Source organism: Coregonus lavaretus (genome assembly GCF_964263955.1).
Source record: "Coregonus lavaretus genome assembly, contig: HAP1_SCAFFOLD_2068, whole genome shotgun sequence".
NCBI lineage: Eukaryota > Metazoa > Chordata > Actinopteri > Salmoniformes > Salmonidae > Coregonus > Coregonus lavaretus.
In genome coordinates, this window is record NW_028159517.1 from 54,667 (window position 1) to 69,403 (window position 14,737).

The 14,737-nt window shown below is 44.9% G+C and overlaps 1 protein-coding gene across 1 annotated transcript; it reads right to left on the bottom strand.

Annotated features, from left to right (window-relative positions):
* Positions 1-552: 552 nt before the first annotated feature.
* Positions 553-3,096, bottom strand: LOC311122772 (diacylglycerol O-acyltransferase 2-like). Its single transcript, XM_084197093.1, has one exon. The coding sequence runs from the start codon at positions 2,917-2,919 to the stop codon at positions 1,939-1,941; it is 981 nt and encodes a 326-aa protein (XP_084053219.1). The 5' UTR covers positions 2,920-3,096; the 3' UTR covers positions 553-1,938.
* Positions 3,097-14,737: the final 11,641 nt, after the last annotated feature.

A 14,737-nucleotide genomic window follows, 5' to 3' on the forward strand; every position in this document is an offset into this window, starting at 1 on the left:
GCTTATCAAGTTTTCTGGTCTTCCAGGGTTTTCTATGTCTTCCTTTCGTTGCAAGCGGAGTTCTACAAGAGAGACAGACCTCCCTCCCTCCCCGCCTCTCCCTCCCTCTCTCCCTCCCTCCCCGCCTCTCCCTCCCTCTCTCTCTCCCTCCCTCTCTCCCTCCCTCCCTCCCCGCCTCTCCCTCCCTCTCTCTCTCCCTCCCCGCCTCTCCCTCCCTCTCTCTCTCCTCCTCCCCGCCTCTCCCTCCCTCTCTCTCTCCCTCCCCCTCTCTCTCCCTCCCTGCCTCTCCCTCCCTCTCTCTCCCTCCCTGCCTCTCCCTCCCTCTCTCTCTCTCTCTCTCTCTCTCTCTCCCCCTCCCCGCCTCTCTCTCCCTCCCCTGGGAGAGAGTAATTAATAATCTTAATTCCACAACAGCAGCACATTTACACATAACAAGCTGCAATACTCTCCAAACTTCAGAGCCAGACAGGACTGGTCACCAAGTTACTTCATTGAAAAATGCCTTGGTAAAGCAATGCGTTTAGGTATCAGCAGATGTGTTGGAAACAGTGACTGAGGCTAATCTTTATTAGGATTTATCCATAAATGTAACATGTTAATAGATTAGTAGAATAAAATGGAAACTGATAGCATACACTGATCAGAACGGCTGTATAAACCCTTAATCTTAACAGCAATATGTCCCCCATATCAACACATTTCCTGATGTGAAGGAATATACTCCTTCAGAGAAGACCGGTGTAAACTACACGCTCCAGCCATAGAACAAAGGACTTAGAGAATGACTGCTAACCGTGAGATGAGATATCTAGTTCAATGAGACGAATAAATTATGTCTATAAAAACAAGAAATTGTAATTTACTAAAAGGTGGTGGGGGTGTTTGATGAACTTCCAGCACTGTGTTACTATGTTGTGCAAATGGTTGGAGTAATTATGTATGCCACAAAATTGATACTATGCATGGAACTGGTTTAAACTGGTTGGCTAAGGTATCTAAGACACACACACACACACACACACTGTCTCACACACACAAGGCACTGAGACAAGGGACATTTAAATAACTGGAAATTACTAGAGGAAATCTAGAACAACCAAAGCTAATTAGAGCTGCTAACTGTAAATTAACAATGGTGAGACCAGACAATTACTTAAAATGCAAAAGGGATTTTAATCATGTTTTAGGTGACAAAGATTTTTTTTCTATTTAAAAAATTGCATATGTGTGTGTGTGGTTCAGTTGTACTGTCATGGTGGTTGATCTGTGGGTCGGGGAGGCAGAGTGTGTTCTCTCTCTCTCTCTCTCAAAGAAAATAAAAAATAAAAAACTCTGGTCAAAATTGACCCTCATCACAAGCCACATTTATTGAAATAGATATCAGCAGAAAGTCATACTTTAAATATATTACTCTACCGCGCAAAGTTATTCCAAAAGGTTAGAGTTATTATACATGAAAGACTGTTAAGATCCCTGATAAACTCCCTGATAAACTTCACCCGGATGCTGCTGGTGACTACAAAGTCTGATTGATTGTACTCAACATGTACGCCCAGTATTTCTTTATAAATCCTAAGTCACACAATCAATCACTGTTTTTTATGAAATGGAGAGTGAGGTATTCAGATTCATGGTTAAATTATTGCTACATATAAAGCACATGCACTGTTCCATTGTAGTCATTTTTAAAGTAAAATCTCAAGGACAGACTACGTAAACAGCATCTGACCAAATTACGTGAGATTTGTTGATTCTTACAGTAAATACAGTCAAAAGCTATTAGCCAGGCAGCTTGGGTAATCCAGGGATCAAATGATTGGGACCACGCTGGATCAGATTCTCAGGTGGAATATGTTGATTCAAGTAGTCTCACTGTGGAGATGAGTAGGCTACAGTATCATTCACATTGTCCTTGTGGGAGCAGTCTGAGTGATCGGTCTATACGATCCGCAGCTCGTGGCTGTTCGAGAGTCCACAGCTGGCCTTGTGTTCGTTGAAGAGCTTGGCCAGGGCCTCCATGTAGAGGCCGTGAAAGTGGTCCACCTCCTCCTGGGTGGGAGAAGGCCTCTTTGGCACTGGGATAGGACTACCCACCACAGTGGTGACCGGGCAGTGGTAAGGCATCCAGAACCAGCGTTCACCCACAAACAGACAGGGGGAAAAACTCATAATCTTCTTAAAGAGTTGCTGTAATCTCCAGCCCACACTCCCCTCTGAGAAGATTACCTGGCGGAACATATCGTTCTCCCCATACGAGTAGACGGGCACCAGGTCAGCCCCAAACTCCAGGGCCACCCGGACGAAGCCTTTCCTCTGTTTCATGACCACAGTGTTGACCCCAGGCAGGCTCAGCAGGGACTCAGCAGCGCCCCCTATCACAATCACCACCGCATTGCCTTTCCCACTTTTAGACAGAAGGTGCTCGAGACTGGGCTTGCTGACTGGACAACAACCTGTGGCCATGAGATATTCCCTGAAGAGGGGGATCTTGAAGAGGCCACCCAGGGTGCAGAGGCAGGAGCACAGCCCAGGAAAGAGGTCCATAAAGCCACAGGCCTCAGTGCTGAAAGAGGCAAAGGCTCCGATACTGAACACCCCGTGAGGATGACACCCTAAGATGTAGTTCTTGTTTGGGTTCAACTCCGCTGTCTTCACTAACTTCATCGGGAAGTAGTCCCTAACGTGCTTCCACACTTTCCAGTTTCTCACAAAGGCACTTCTCCTGCCCCCTCTTTCAGGTGTGTGCCAGTCCTTCAACTGCCATATGAAGTAGAGAGCAGGCAGCGGCCACAGAGAGGTCATCAGAAGGTACACCATCAATCCAATACAAGCCGGACCTAACAGGAGGAAGCTCCATAACCATTTCAGAACACTGATATTCTCCAGGAACTCCTTGCATTGACTCTTTTCCTGCTTCATCCCTGCAACCTTTTCTGTCGTTTTCCCAAAAGGAGTTTATAGCGCGACTCCACGAAACAAGCGCAACTGTCTGGAGAGCAGTAGTACCTTGCATGGGACGTACTTTGATCACAGTTCAACTGAGACTGCAGAGATAACGATTTCTTCCACTCCCCCAACACTTTGACACACTGACAAGCTATCACTTTCAAAGATAAACATGACATAGTCCAAATCTAACATGAATGGGTGTGATCCAGATTGAGGCTGTTCTCTCTGATGGCTCCACAGAACCTGGAGAGACAGCCTGGTCTCATAGACCAGACGTAACATATTAAACGTAAATCCGGGGACACTCAAATGAGTACGATATGTTACGTTTGGTATGGTTACATAAGACAGTCAAACATGAAAGTAGGGTGGTTGGTCGCGTTGGATGGGTATAACGCGTACGTCTACCAACCCAAAGGTTGCGAGTTCGAATCTCATCACGGATAACTCAGCAGTGCTGAGGAGTATTTCTGTCTGTAATAAAGCCCTTTTGTGGGGAAAAACTCATTCTGATTGGCTGAGCCTGGCTCCCCAGTCATGGGAAATCCATAGATTAGGGCCTAATTAATTTAAATTGACTTATTTCCTTATATGAACTGTAACTCAGTTAAAACTTTGAAATTGTTACATGTTGCGTTTATATTTTTGTTCAGTATACTTAATACTTTTGAGCTACTTTGCAACTACTTAGCATGTTAGCCCTAACCTTAATGCTTTTAGCTAATCCTTCCCCTAACCGTAACCCTTTAACCTAACTCCTATTAACCATAACCCTAACCCCTAGCCTAGCTAACGTTAGCCAATTCGTAACATACCATACATTTTTCTAATTCGTAAACATATTGTACAAATTGAAATTCGTATAATTTAACACCAATTGTAATTCGTAACATATCATACAAAATGGGTGATGGACATCCACAAATTAGGGGATAAGGGGTTAAGGTCTGTTACTGGGCAGGAAGTCAGGGGACAGGATCATGTTTTTTTACATTCAGGGTAACCATATCAACCTATGTTTAACTTCCTGGGCTGTGAGGTCAATGCCACCAGGCACATGGGGCTGGCTGCTTAAAATAGAGCAAATAACAGACCAAGGCTGGTGTGTGTGTGTGTGTGTGTGTGTGTGTGTGTGTGTAAACAGATCAATCAAGTGCACATCACCCTCCTTTCTACTGTCTGACTCTAGAGAGAGAAGGCAAGAGAGTCAATAGAATTCTGACTTCACTGAAGAGTCACACTCCATTCTGTTCTCCCCCAGATTCAGACACTTGTTTCCTTCATTAAGACACCATTAGCATGGAGATGCATGCTGCGTATCCCCCATCTAGCTCTGGTGTTTCAGAAGGAGAGAGCAAGACAGGGAAAGAGGAGAGAGAGGGAAAGAGGAGAGAGAGGGAAAGAGAAGAGAGAGGGGAATAGGAGAGAGAGGGAAAGAGGAGAGAGAGAAATAGAGGATAGAGAGGGGAAGAGGAGAGAGAGGGAAAGAGGAGAGAGAGGGAAAGAGAAGAGAGAGAAAAAGAGGAGAGAGAGGGAAAGAGAAGAGAGAGAAAAAGAGGAGAGAGAGGGGAAGAGGAGAGAGAGTCTAACAACCTGTTTCATCATGCCAGGAGGGTAAGATCTGGTTATTTGCAATTCTGCTAAAATTTCAGCATGATGAATGGCTTGTAATAGTTTAAAATACTGCTTAGTCAATTTAGGGTCGAAAGAGGTTTTAAGAGTGTCTGAACTTACGGTGGGTGTATTCTCCCCCAGAGCTATAGATTGGGCCAAAGGCCCAAACCCATTTCTTATAGGAAGCATCATTTTCCACCACCATAAGAAAGAACAGCAATCAACAATGTTGTCCCAACTGAGTCTCCACTACACCACGGACCGTATTAAAATCAAAAACAAAAAGGGGAAGAAAAAATAAAATAGATAATAAAATGTTCATAAAAAACAAGACATCAAATTCCCTTGATGTTATCCTACCAAAACATTATTTGGTAATGGTTCACTAACCAAAGGAAATTGTCCATGAAATCAACAATGTTCAAAGGTAAAAGATCCTTCACCCAAATCCTTTTCCAGGTTTTCTTGTCACTGGAGCTTCCTTTCGAGTGAATTTGCAGTCCAAGAAGCCTTCATATGCTAGATTCCATAGCACTATTGTTGCATGGCTTGTTAGAGCCAAACACAGTGCAAAAAAACCAGTTTTCTCAAACCAGTGGGTGAACCATAAAAAGTCTAAGGTAATTTAAAATATCCTAAAATCCAAGATAAAATAAATTAAAGACCTGTTAAGGGAACTTTCAGGAGTTAAAACAGAAGACAAACAGAGACCTGACGTTTCAGCTGATAGCTTTCTTCAGAGGTAAGAATTGTGGTTGAGGTTAGGGTTGTGGTTGAGGTTAGGGTTGTGGTTGAGGTTAGGGTTGTGGTTGTGGTTGAGGTTAGGGTTGTGGTTAGGGTTGTGGTTAGGGTTGAGGTTAGGGTTGTGGTTAGGGTTGTGGTTGAGATTAGGGTTGAGGTTAGGATTGAGGTTGAGGTTAGGGTTGTGGTTATGGCTGTGGTTGAGGTTAGGGTTGTGGTTGAGGTTGAGGTTAGGTTTGAGGTTGTGGTTGAGTTTAGGTTTGAGGTTGTGGTTGAGGTTAGGTTTGTGGTTGTGGTTGACTGTAGGGTTGTGGTTGAGGTTAGGGTTGTGGTTGAGGTTGACGTTGAGGTTGAGGTTAGGGTTGTGGTTGAGGTTAGGGTTGTGGTTGAGGTTAGGTAAGGGAACAAAAGCTGTTACCCACAAGGAGTACAGGGTGCACGGGCACATAGACAATTACCCCACTCATTTTATGAACCTCTACATAAAACCAAGGTACCATTTTAATACATTGTAACAAGACTTCCTCTTGCAAAAAAATTCATTTGTTAGGAGGACTGTATTTCCAGAGAGAGGATGATTAAAAATAAGTTTTCTGAGTGAGGTTAAAAACAATGTTCATTTAAAAGTAGCCCAAGAAGGGTAAGGGAGTTCCTGACGTTTCGCCTGGTTTAGTCTTCTTCAGAGGAAGGTTAGGGTTGTGGTTAGGATTAGGGTTGAAACTCTGATGAAGACAGCTTGCTGTTGAAACGTTGGTAAATATATTTTATAATCTGAACTACTAGAGTGAGGGTATTTTCCTTTTCTTTTCTAGAGGTAGGGTTGAACCAGGAAGTGGACAGGAAGCTAGGGGTAGGGTTGAACCAGGAAGTGGACAGGAAGCTAGGGGTAGGGTTGAACCAGGATGTGGACATGAAGCTAGGGGTAGGGTTGAACCAGGATGTAAACATGAAGCTAGGGGTAGGCTTGAACCAGGATGTAAACATGAAGCTAAGGGTAGGGTTGAACCAGGATGTAAACATGAAGCTAGGGGTAGGGTTGAACCAGGATGTAAACATGAAGCTAGGGGTAGGGTTGAACCAGGATGTAAACATGAAGATAGGGGTAGGGTTGAACCAGGATGTAAACATGAAGCTAGGGGTAGGGTTGAACCAGGATGTAAACATGAAGCTAGGGGTAGGCTTGAACCAGGATGTAAACATGAAGCTAGGGGTAGGGTTGAACCAGGAAGTGGACATGAAGCTAGGGGTAGGGTTGGACCAGGAAGTGGACATGAAGCTAGGGGTAGGGTTGAACCAGGATGTGGACATGAAGCTAGGGGTAGGGTTGAACCAGGATGTGGACAGGAAGCTAAGGTTAGGGTTGAACCAGGAAGTGGACAGGAAGCTAAGGTTAGGGTTGAACCAGGAAGTGGACAGGAAGCTAAGGGTTAGGGTTGAACCAGGATGTGGACATGAAGCTAGGGGTAGGGTTGAACCAGGAAGTGGACATGAAGCTAGGGGTAGGGTTGAACCAGGAAGTGGACATGAAGCTAGGGGTAGGTTTGAACCAGGATGTGGACATGAAGCTAGGGGTAGGGTTGAACCAGGAAGTGGACATGAAGCTAGGGGTAGGTTTGAACCAGGAAGTGGACATGAAGCTAGGGGTAGGGTTGAACCAGGAAGTGGACATGAAGCTAGGGGTAGGGTTGAACCAGGAAGTGGACAGGAAGCTAAGGTTAGAATTGAACCAGGACGTGGACAGGAAGCTAGGGGTAGGGTTTACCATGTGAACCTACTGAAGAGATGGCACGCACGAGAACCCGCCCTCTATCGAAGTTTCCATGGGGGAAGACCTCAGCTAGACCCAACGACACGCGTTCAGAGAGTTGGTCCAGCAGGAATATGGTCATGTTCTCCTAGGTGCCGGGGCGCACGGATCTCGTAGAACATCATATCCACACATGTCTGGGAGAAAAAGTGCGTAACCGGCCATACCGTATACCATAAGCCCGAAGGGTGGCGGTCCAGCGGGAAGTGACGACAATCAGTAGATTCGATGCCTACCCCATGCCCTGGGTGGACGAACTGATCGACCGCTTGGGGAAGGCGAGATACGTCAGCACCCTGGACATGACAAAGGGGTACTGGCAGGTGGCGCTGGAAGCGGCCTCCCGGGAGGAGACGGCCTTCTCCACCCCGGGGGGGCTATACCACTACCGGGTTCTTCCTTTCGGGCTCCACGGGGCCCCAGCGACCTTCCTGCGACTTATGGGCCGCGTCCTGCGCCCCCCGCACCGTGAGTACGCTGCTGCTTATTTGGATGATATAAATCGTGCACATTGACAGTTGGGAGCCCCATCTCTGTAGGCTACTGGCGGTGGTGGATGTGCTAAGGGATGCGGGACTGACCGCAAACCCCCACAAGTGCAAGTTGGGCTACACTGAGATGGAGTAGCTGGGCTATCGAATCGGGCAGGGAAACTTGAAGCCCCAAGAAAAGAAATGTGCTGCCATTAAGGAATGGCCGGTCCCCCGAACCAAGAGGCATGTGAAGTTGTTCCTGGGATTAGCAGGCTACTACAGTCGATTTGTACCCCACACAGACCTAGCGAAGGCACACCTAGTAAAGTTGTGTTTTCTGACTAGAACCTCCCTGTCTCTTGTGTCCATCTCTGTGCGCTCAAACCAACACCCCACGGTTTACAACACACTGACATGTTCATCATTTGAATACTATATTCCTATACATCTACACCAATGGTCACCAACCTTTTCTGAGTCAAGATCACTTTCTGAGTCAAAATACAAGGCGAGATTTACCGGCCTGAAATCAGATTTTTAAACAGGACTTAAAAAACGTAAGCATATGCAACATTAACCTAAAATTAATTAATTAACCTTAAAAACAGTTCTGTAGCAATGAGGTTTGTGTCGTAGGCTATAGGTCCAATTCGTTATCACTGCATATTGGCTATGCTTGAATTGCCCTGCCAATGTTGCTCTTCTCAGACCATTTTTTAAATTATATACCAAAGCAAATTGGGTATATGACCACAATGGTAATAGATAATGTGTTCCTGTGAGGCACAGCTGAGTGAGCATAATAATTAAACTTATATTTTACTGGACCGATGGCCTGCATCTGATTGGTGAGTCTGAGGGGAGGGAGGGAGAAACGGTGAGGCTGCCATCCCTCTGCTCTCCCTCCCTCCGCTGAGAAAGGGGAAAACAGTATGGTGTCAATTCCAATTCAAAAGGTTGAACGTGCGCGAGATGGAGCGTGCCAGCAAGATCAAACATCACTGCGCAAACAAACACTTGAGTTGAGAGAGAAGAACGGGTGGTAGCAGAGGACGGGTTCGGGTACCACGAGGGCAGGCCAGCGTGGTGTGTGTAAATGTAAACCTGCGAGTGTGACTTTGAGCGAGCAGAACTGCATTTCTGCACGCAGTAAATTAATTTGAGAGCGGAGATTTTTTTTTTATAACAGGGGAAATTCTAGCCAAGGACCTGCTGAAATGCAATTAGTCAGGTTTTTGGACCAATCACAGCTTGACTGTTATCTAACTGGATTTTTTTGACCATAGAGATGATAGTGAAAAGTGAACGATGGCAGACAAAAAAAAAAAAAGAGGTACGTCCGATAGTTTTTTAGTAGAGAAACAAGCTAACCAACTAGCTAGCTTATCTACTATGAATTCAATATTGAAATTGAAGTACGTACAGTAGTTATTTGGTCTTTTGTTATTAAAGAAGGTTATTGATGAGGCAAGCTAGTTTAATGTTATTGTTAGAAATTGCGTAATTCAAATCTGGTATTGGAATAAGAGAAAACATAATCAAGAGATATTCAATCCAAGCTAAATTTATTATATGCAAAATGTATGTATGATAAGTATGATGGTTCGTATACGGGCTCACTGAAATACCACACAGGGCAGACAGAGAACTAATCCATTGTTACAGGTTCTTCTTAAAATACTCTGACAGAGATAGTTCCCACTCTCTGCTGGCCAATCAGAGTAGAGACTGAGCGTGGTTTAGACTTACTCAGCCAATCCGTTGGCGCATGGGCTGGTCCCAGCCTCTTGGCGCTCCACCTGTTGCACACTGTTGCCAGGCATAAGTTTTTATCATAACAACCTGTGGAGTCAGCACTCAAAAGACTGTACGTTCCTACGTCCAAGGACAGTTCACAGACAACGGTTCACAGACAACAAAGAGGCAGTGTTTGTATCTGTAAGAAATACAAGTCTTATCTGTCCTTCCCCTTAACGTTCCTTACATGAATCACAGCCTGTTATGTGAAACAATTTATATCAGTATAGTACAAACCTATGCTTATCATTAATGCATTCCTTCTAAGCTATTCATCACATACAGATCAAATTATTAGAAAATAGAACCCCACATTATCTAGCTAGGAAGCTAACTAGCTTAAAGTTAGCTAGCTAGCTAACTAATGTCTAGCCACGTGGTTTAACCAAAGCCAAAGCTGCTGGTCTATTGGTCAGAAAGATAGTGCTATACTGAATGTATGTGATAGTCATTGCTAGACAATATGAGTAGTGTAGATAAGGGATGGAAACCTAGAGGAGGGTAGCTCTCAGTGAGGTGGGTTGGGCTGAAACATGCTGTTCAACACTGAGCCATGCTGACTGACAGTGAGGTGGGTTGGGCTGAAACATGCTGTTCAACACTGAGCCATGCTGACTGACGAGTAGCGTGGGATTGGTACAGGGCAATTTCACGGTAACGGAGTGATGCTGACACTCAGATTTTTCACTTTTTAAAATGTATGTCAAACAAACCCAATGATTGCAAATTATTAAAAAGTAGTCCTTGTGCATTGAGTTGTATGGTTTGTTTCACTTTGAAATGATTGATTTTAGTTTGACACACATTTAAAAGAGCGTCAGCATCACTTTGTTAACGTGGTTCGCCCCACATCTTGTTATCACTTACTTGGCTAAATTATTAACCATAGTTTCCCCTTTTGATACAGCCGCAGCAGTCTTAAAATGGACTGTTACCTTGAGTTTGGACCAGTGAGTCACCAACTTATCTTATGCCTTACACAACTCAGCACATATTTATCGCTCCACCATCCTCAAACTCCAGCGCCCTATTACCAATGTCTATGGATTGTACAAGGATCTTAAATTGGGACTTCTACTCCATACTAAATCTAATTCCCTCTCCTGTATTGTTCTGCGCTCTCTATAGATTATGCTGATGCCCCACTGTAAGAACCTGCAGATCTTCACAGGTTCTGAGGGAGGTGACGTGGTCACAAAGTGCCCGGGACACCTTCCAGCGCTACCCAGAGGGTGGTCAAGACATCTGTCTAGAGAACAGCCAGAGGGTGGTCAAGACATCTGTCTAGAGAACAGCCAGAGGGTGGTCAAGACATCTGTCTAGAGAACAGCCAGAGGGTGGTCAAGACATATATATAGAGAACAGCCAGAGGGTGGTCAAGACATCTGTCTAGAGAACAGCCAGAGGGTGGTCAAGACATCTGTCTAGAGAACAGCCAGAGGGTGGTCAAGACATCTGTCTAGAGAACAGCCAGAGGGTGGTCAAGACATCTGTCTAGAGAACAGCCAGAGGGTGGTCAAGACATCTGTCTAGAGAACAGCCAGAGGGTGGTCAAGACATCTGTCTAGAGAACAGCCAGAGGGTGGTCAAGACATATATATAGAGAACAGCCAGAGCTGCAACTTCATCTTTAGTGTGTCAGCTCTGCTGCACCTGGGAGCTAAAGGTATGGCACCGACCGCACTCCCAACAGTTACGTATGCTTAAACATACTTGTATGCTCATTTATGTGTTTCTTAAAAAAGACAATCAGCAGTTTAAACAATAACAAAGAGTTCCCTTCACCCTTGTTTGGTAAAAAGCTGAGGGATGAGGCTGGATAAATGTTTCCAATCTCAAATTCATAGACAGAGCCTCGCGCTTCCTTCTAAAACCCCATTGGAGGAGACGACCCAAGGTTCCTTGCATCGGACCTCCTCCAATGGGTTTGGAGAAGGATGTGAGTAGTGAGGAAGTGAGGAGTTGCGCAGAGATGAATTGGGACAGAGTTCATGTCATTGTTTTAGGTGGAATCTGATGTTGAATGATTCATTTATTCTGTTTGCACTTATCTTTGTTCTACTAGTCTTCTTTCCACAGATGGCTCTGGCTTGATGATAACATCTGATCTGATGAGACTCCTTTTTCCACAGATGGCTCTGGCTTGATGATAACATCTGATCTGATGAGACTCCTCTTTCCACAGATGGCTCTGGCTTGATGATAACATCTGATCTGTTGAGACTCCTCTTTCCACAGATGGCTCTGGCTTGATGATAACATCTGATCTGATGAGACTCCTCTTTCCACAGATGGCTCTGGCTTGATGATAACATCTGATCTGATGAGACTCCTCTTTCCACAGATGGCTCTGGCTTGATGATAACATCTGATCTGATGAGACTCCTCTTTCCACAGATGGCTCTGGCTTGATGATAACATCTGATCTGATGAGACTCCTCTTTCCACAGATGGCTCTAACTTGCTGACAACATCTGATCTGATGAGACTCCTCTTTACACAGATGGCTCTGGCTTGATGATAACATCTGATCTGATGAGACTCCTTTTTCCACAGATGGCTCTGGCTTGATGATAACATCTGATCTGATGAGACTCCTCTTTCCACAGATGGCTCTGGCTTGATGATAACATCTGATCTGATGAGACTCCTCTTTCCACAGATGGCTCTGGCTTGATGATAACATCTGATCTGATGAGACTCCTCTTTCCACAGATGGCTCTGGCTTGCTGACAACATCTGATCTGATGAGACTCCTCTTTACACAGATGGCTCTGGCTTGATGATAACATCTGATCTGATGAGACTCCTCTTTCCACAGATGGCTCTGGCTTGATGATAACATCTGATCTGATGAGACTCCTCTTTCCACAGATGGCTCTGGCTTGATGATAACATCTGATCTGATGAGACTCCTCTTTCCACAGATGGCTCTAACTTGCTGACAACATCTGATCTGATGAGACTCCTCTTTACACAGATGGCTCTGGCTTGATGATAACATCTGATCTGATGAGACTCCTTTTTCCACAGATGGCTCTGGCTTGATGATAACATCTGATCTGATGAGACTCCTCTTTCCACAGATGGCTCTGGCTTGATGATAACATCTGATCTGATGAGACTCCTCTTTCCACAGATGGCTCTGGCTTGATGATAACATCTGATCTGATGAGACTCCTCTTTCCACAGATGGCTCTGGCTTGCTGACAACATCTGATCTGATGAGACTCCTCTTTACACAGATGGCTCTGGCTTGATGATAACATCTGATCTGATGAGACTCCTTTTTCCACAGATGGCTCTGGCTTGATGATAACATCTGATCTGATGAGACTCCTCTTTCCACAGATGGCTCTGGCTTGCTGACAACATCTGATCTGATGAGACTCTTCTTTCCACAGATGGCTCTGGCTTGATGATAACATCTGATCTGATGAGACTCCTTTTTCCACAGATGGCTCTGGCTTGATGATAACATCTGATCTGATGAGACTCCTCTTTCCACAGATGGCTCTGGCTTGATGATAACATCTGATCTGATGAGACTCCTCTTTCCACAGATGGCTCTGGCTTGATGATAACATCTGATCTGATGAGACTCCTCTTTCCACAGATGGCTCTGGCTTGCTGATAACATCTGATCTGATGAGACTCCTCTTTACACAGATGGCTCTGGCTTGATGATAACATCTGATCTGATGAGACTCCTTTTTCCACAGATGGCTCTGGCTTGATGATAACATCTGATCTGATGAGACTCCTCTTTCCACAGATGGCTCTGGCTTGATGATAACATCTGATCTGATGAGACTCCTCTTTCCACAGATGGCTCTGGCTTGATGATAACATCTGATCTGATGAGACTCCTCTTTCCACAGATGGCTCTGGCTTGATGATAACATCTGATCTGATGAGACTCCTCTTTCCACAGATGGCTCTGGCTTGCTGACAACATCTGATCTGATGAGACTCCTCTTTACACAGATGGCTCTGGCTTGATGATAACATCTGATCTGATGAGACTCCTTTTTCCACAGATGGCTCTGGCTTGATGATAACATCTGATCTGATGAGACTCCTCTTTCCACAGATGGCTCCGGCTTTATGATAACATCTGATCTGTTGAGACTCCTCTTTACACAGATGGCTCTGGCTTGATGCTAACATCTGATCTGATGAGACTCCTCTTTCCACAGATGGCTCCGGCTTAATGATAACATCTGATCTGTTGAGACTCCTCTTTACACAGATGGCTCCGGCTTTATGATAACATCTGATCTGATGAGACTCCTATTTACACAGATGCTCTGGCTTTCTGATAACACCTGATCTGATGAGACTCCTTATGCGATTTGACTCCTATATTACTGACTCTATTCAATAAAACTTCCAAAGCCAAATATTAACACCTTTGCATTCAGTAATTGATAGACGATGGTAGTTCCCAATCAGACAATTACAACAACAAAAAATCTGTTTAGTGAATGCATGGTGTTTTGTTGTCCTCAGTGTAATGTTTAGTGAATGCATGGCGTTGTTTTGTCCTCAAGTCCTCCTTTGAATGCTGTGTGTGCTGATTCAGTTCTAAATGACCATCATCGACCTTCCATCCTCACCTCCTCCATCACTGCAACAGACTGTCCGGTCTTCTGAGAGGATGCCACCCGATGATATCCATCGAGGTTCTGCAAGGCAAGGCAGCGTGCAGGAAAGATCATCCCCTTCCATCCCCTCTTCCAAAGACTCCCCCTCTGGCCAATCACTACCAAAACCTCCTGCCACATGAATAGTTTCTACCCCCCCGGTGCCATGACCCACACCAACGGTGATCCTCTCATCCATGGACTTTGAACTATTCGTCCACAGACTTTGCACCCTGCACTATCATCCCAGAACTGCACATTTGCACATCTATATGCAGCTTATTTGTTTTCATTTTAGTCATTTAGCAGACGCTCTTATCCAGAGCGACTTACAGTAGCAATTAGGGTAAAGTGCCTCGCTCAAGGGCACAGAGAGATTTTTCACAGTGGGCTCGGGGATTCGAACCAGCGACCTTTCGGTTACTGGCCCAAAGCTCTTAACCACTAGGCTACCTGCCGCTTACAGTGTTCATACTGTACGGGGATCTGTGGAAATTCTGGATCTATATATTTCGTGTCTGTATATTCTGCTTATCATCTGTATATTCTGTTTATCGTGGCAGCACAATTTCACAGTCAAATTCATATACATACAAATGTAGTTTTGGCTCTGGCTTGGGAGTGCTCCTAATCTCATTTTATTACCTGTATAAAAGACACCTGTCCACAGAAGCAATCAGATTCCAAACTCTCTAACATGGCCAAGACCA

What these genes read in the sequence shown, in the direction of transcription:
- LOC311122772 (XM_084197093.1), bottom strand. Translation starts at nt 2,919, where the DNA reads ATGAAGCAGGAAAAGAGTCAATGCAAGGAGTTCCTGGAGAATATCAGT.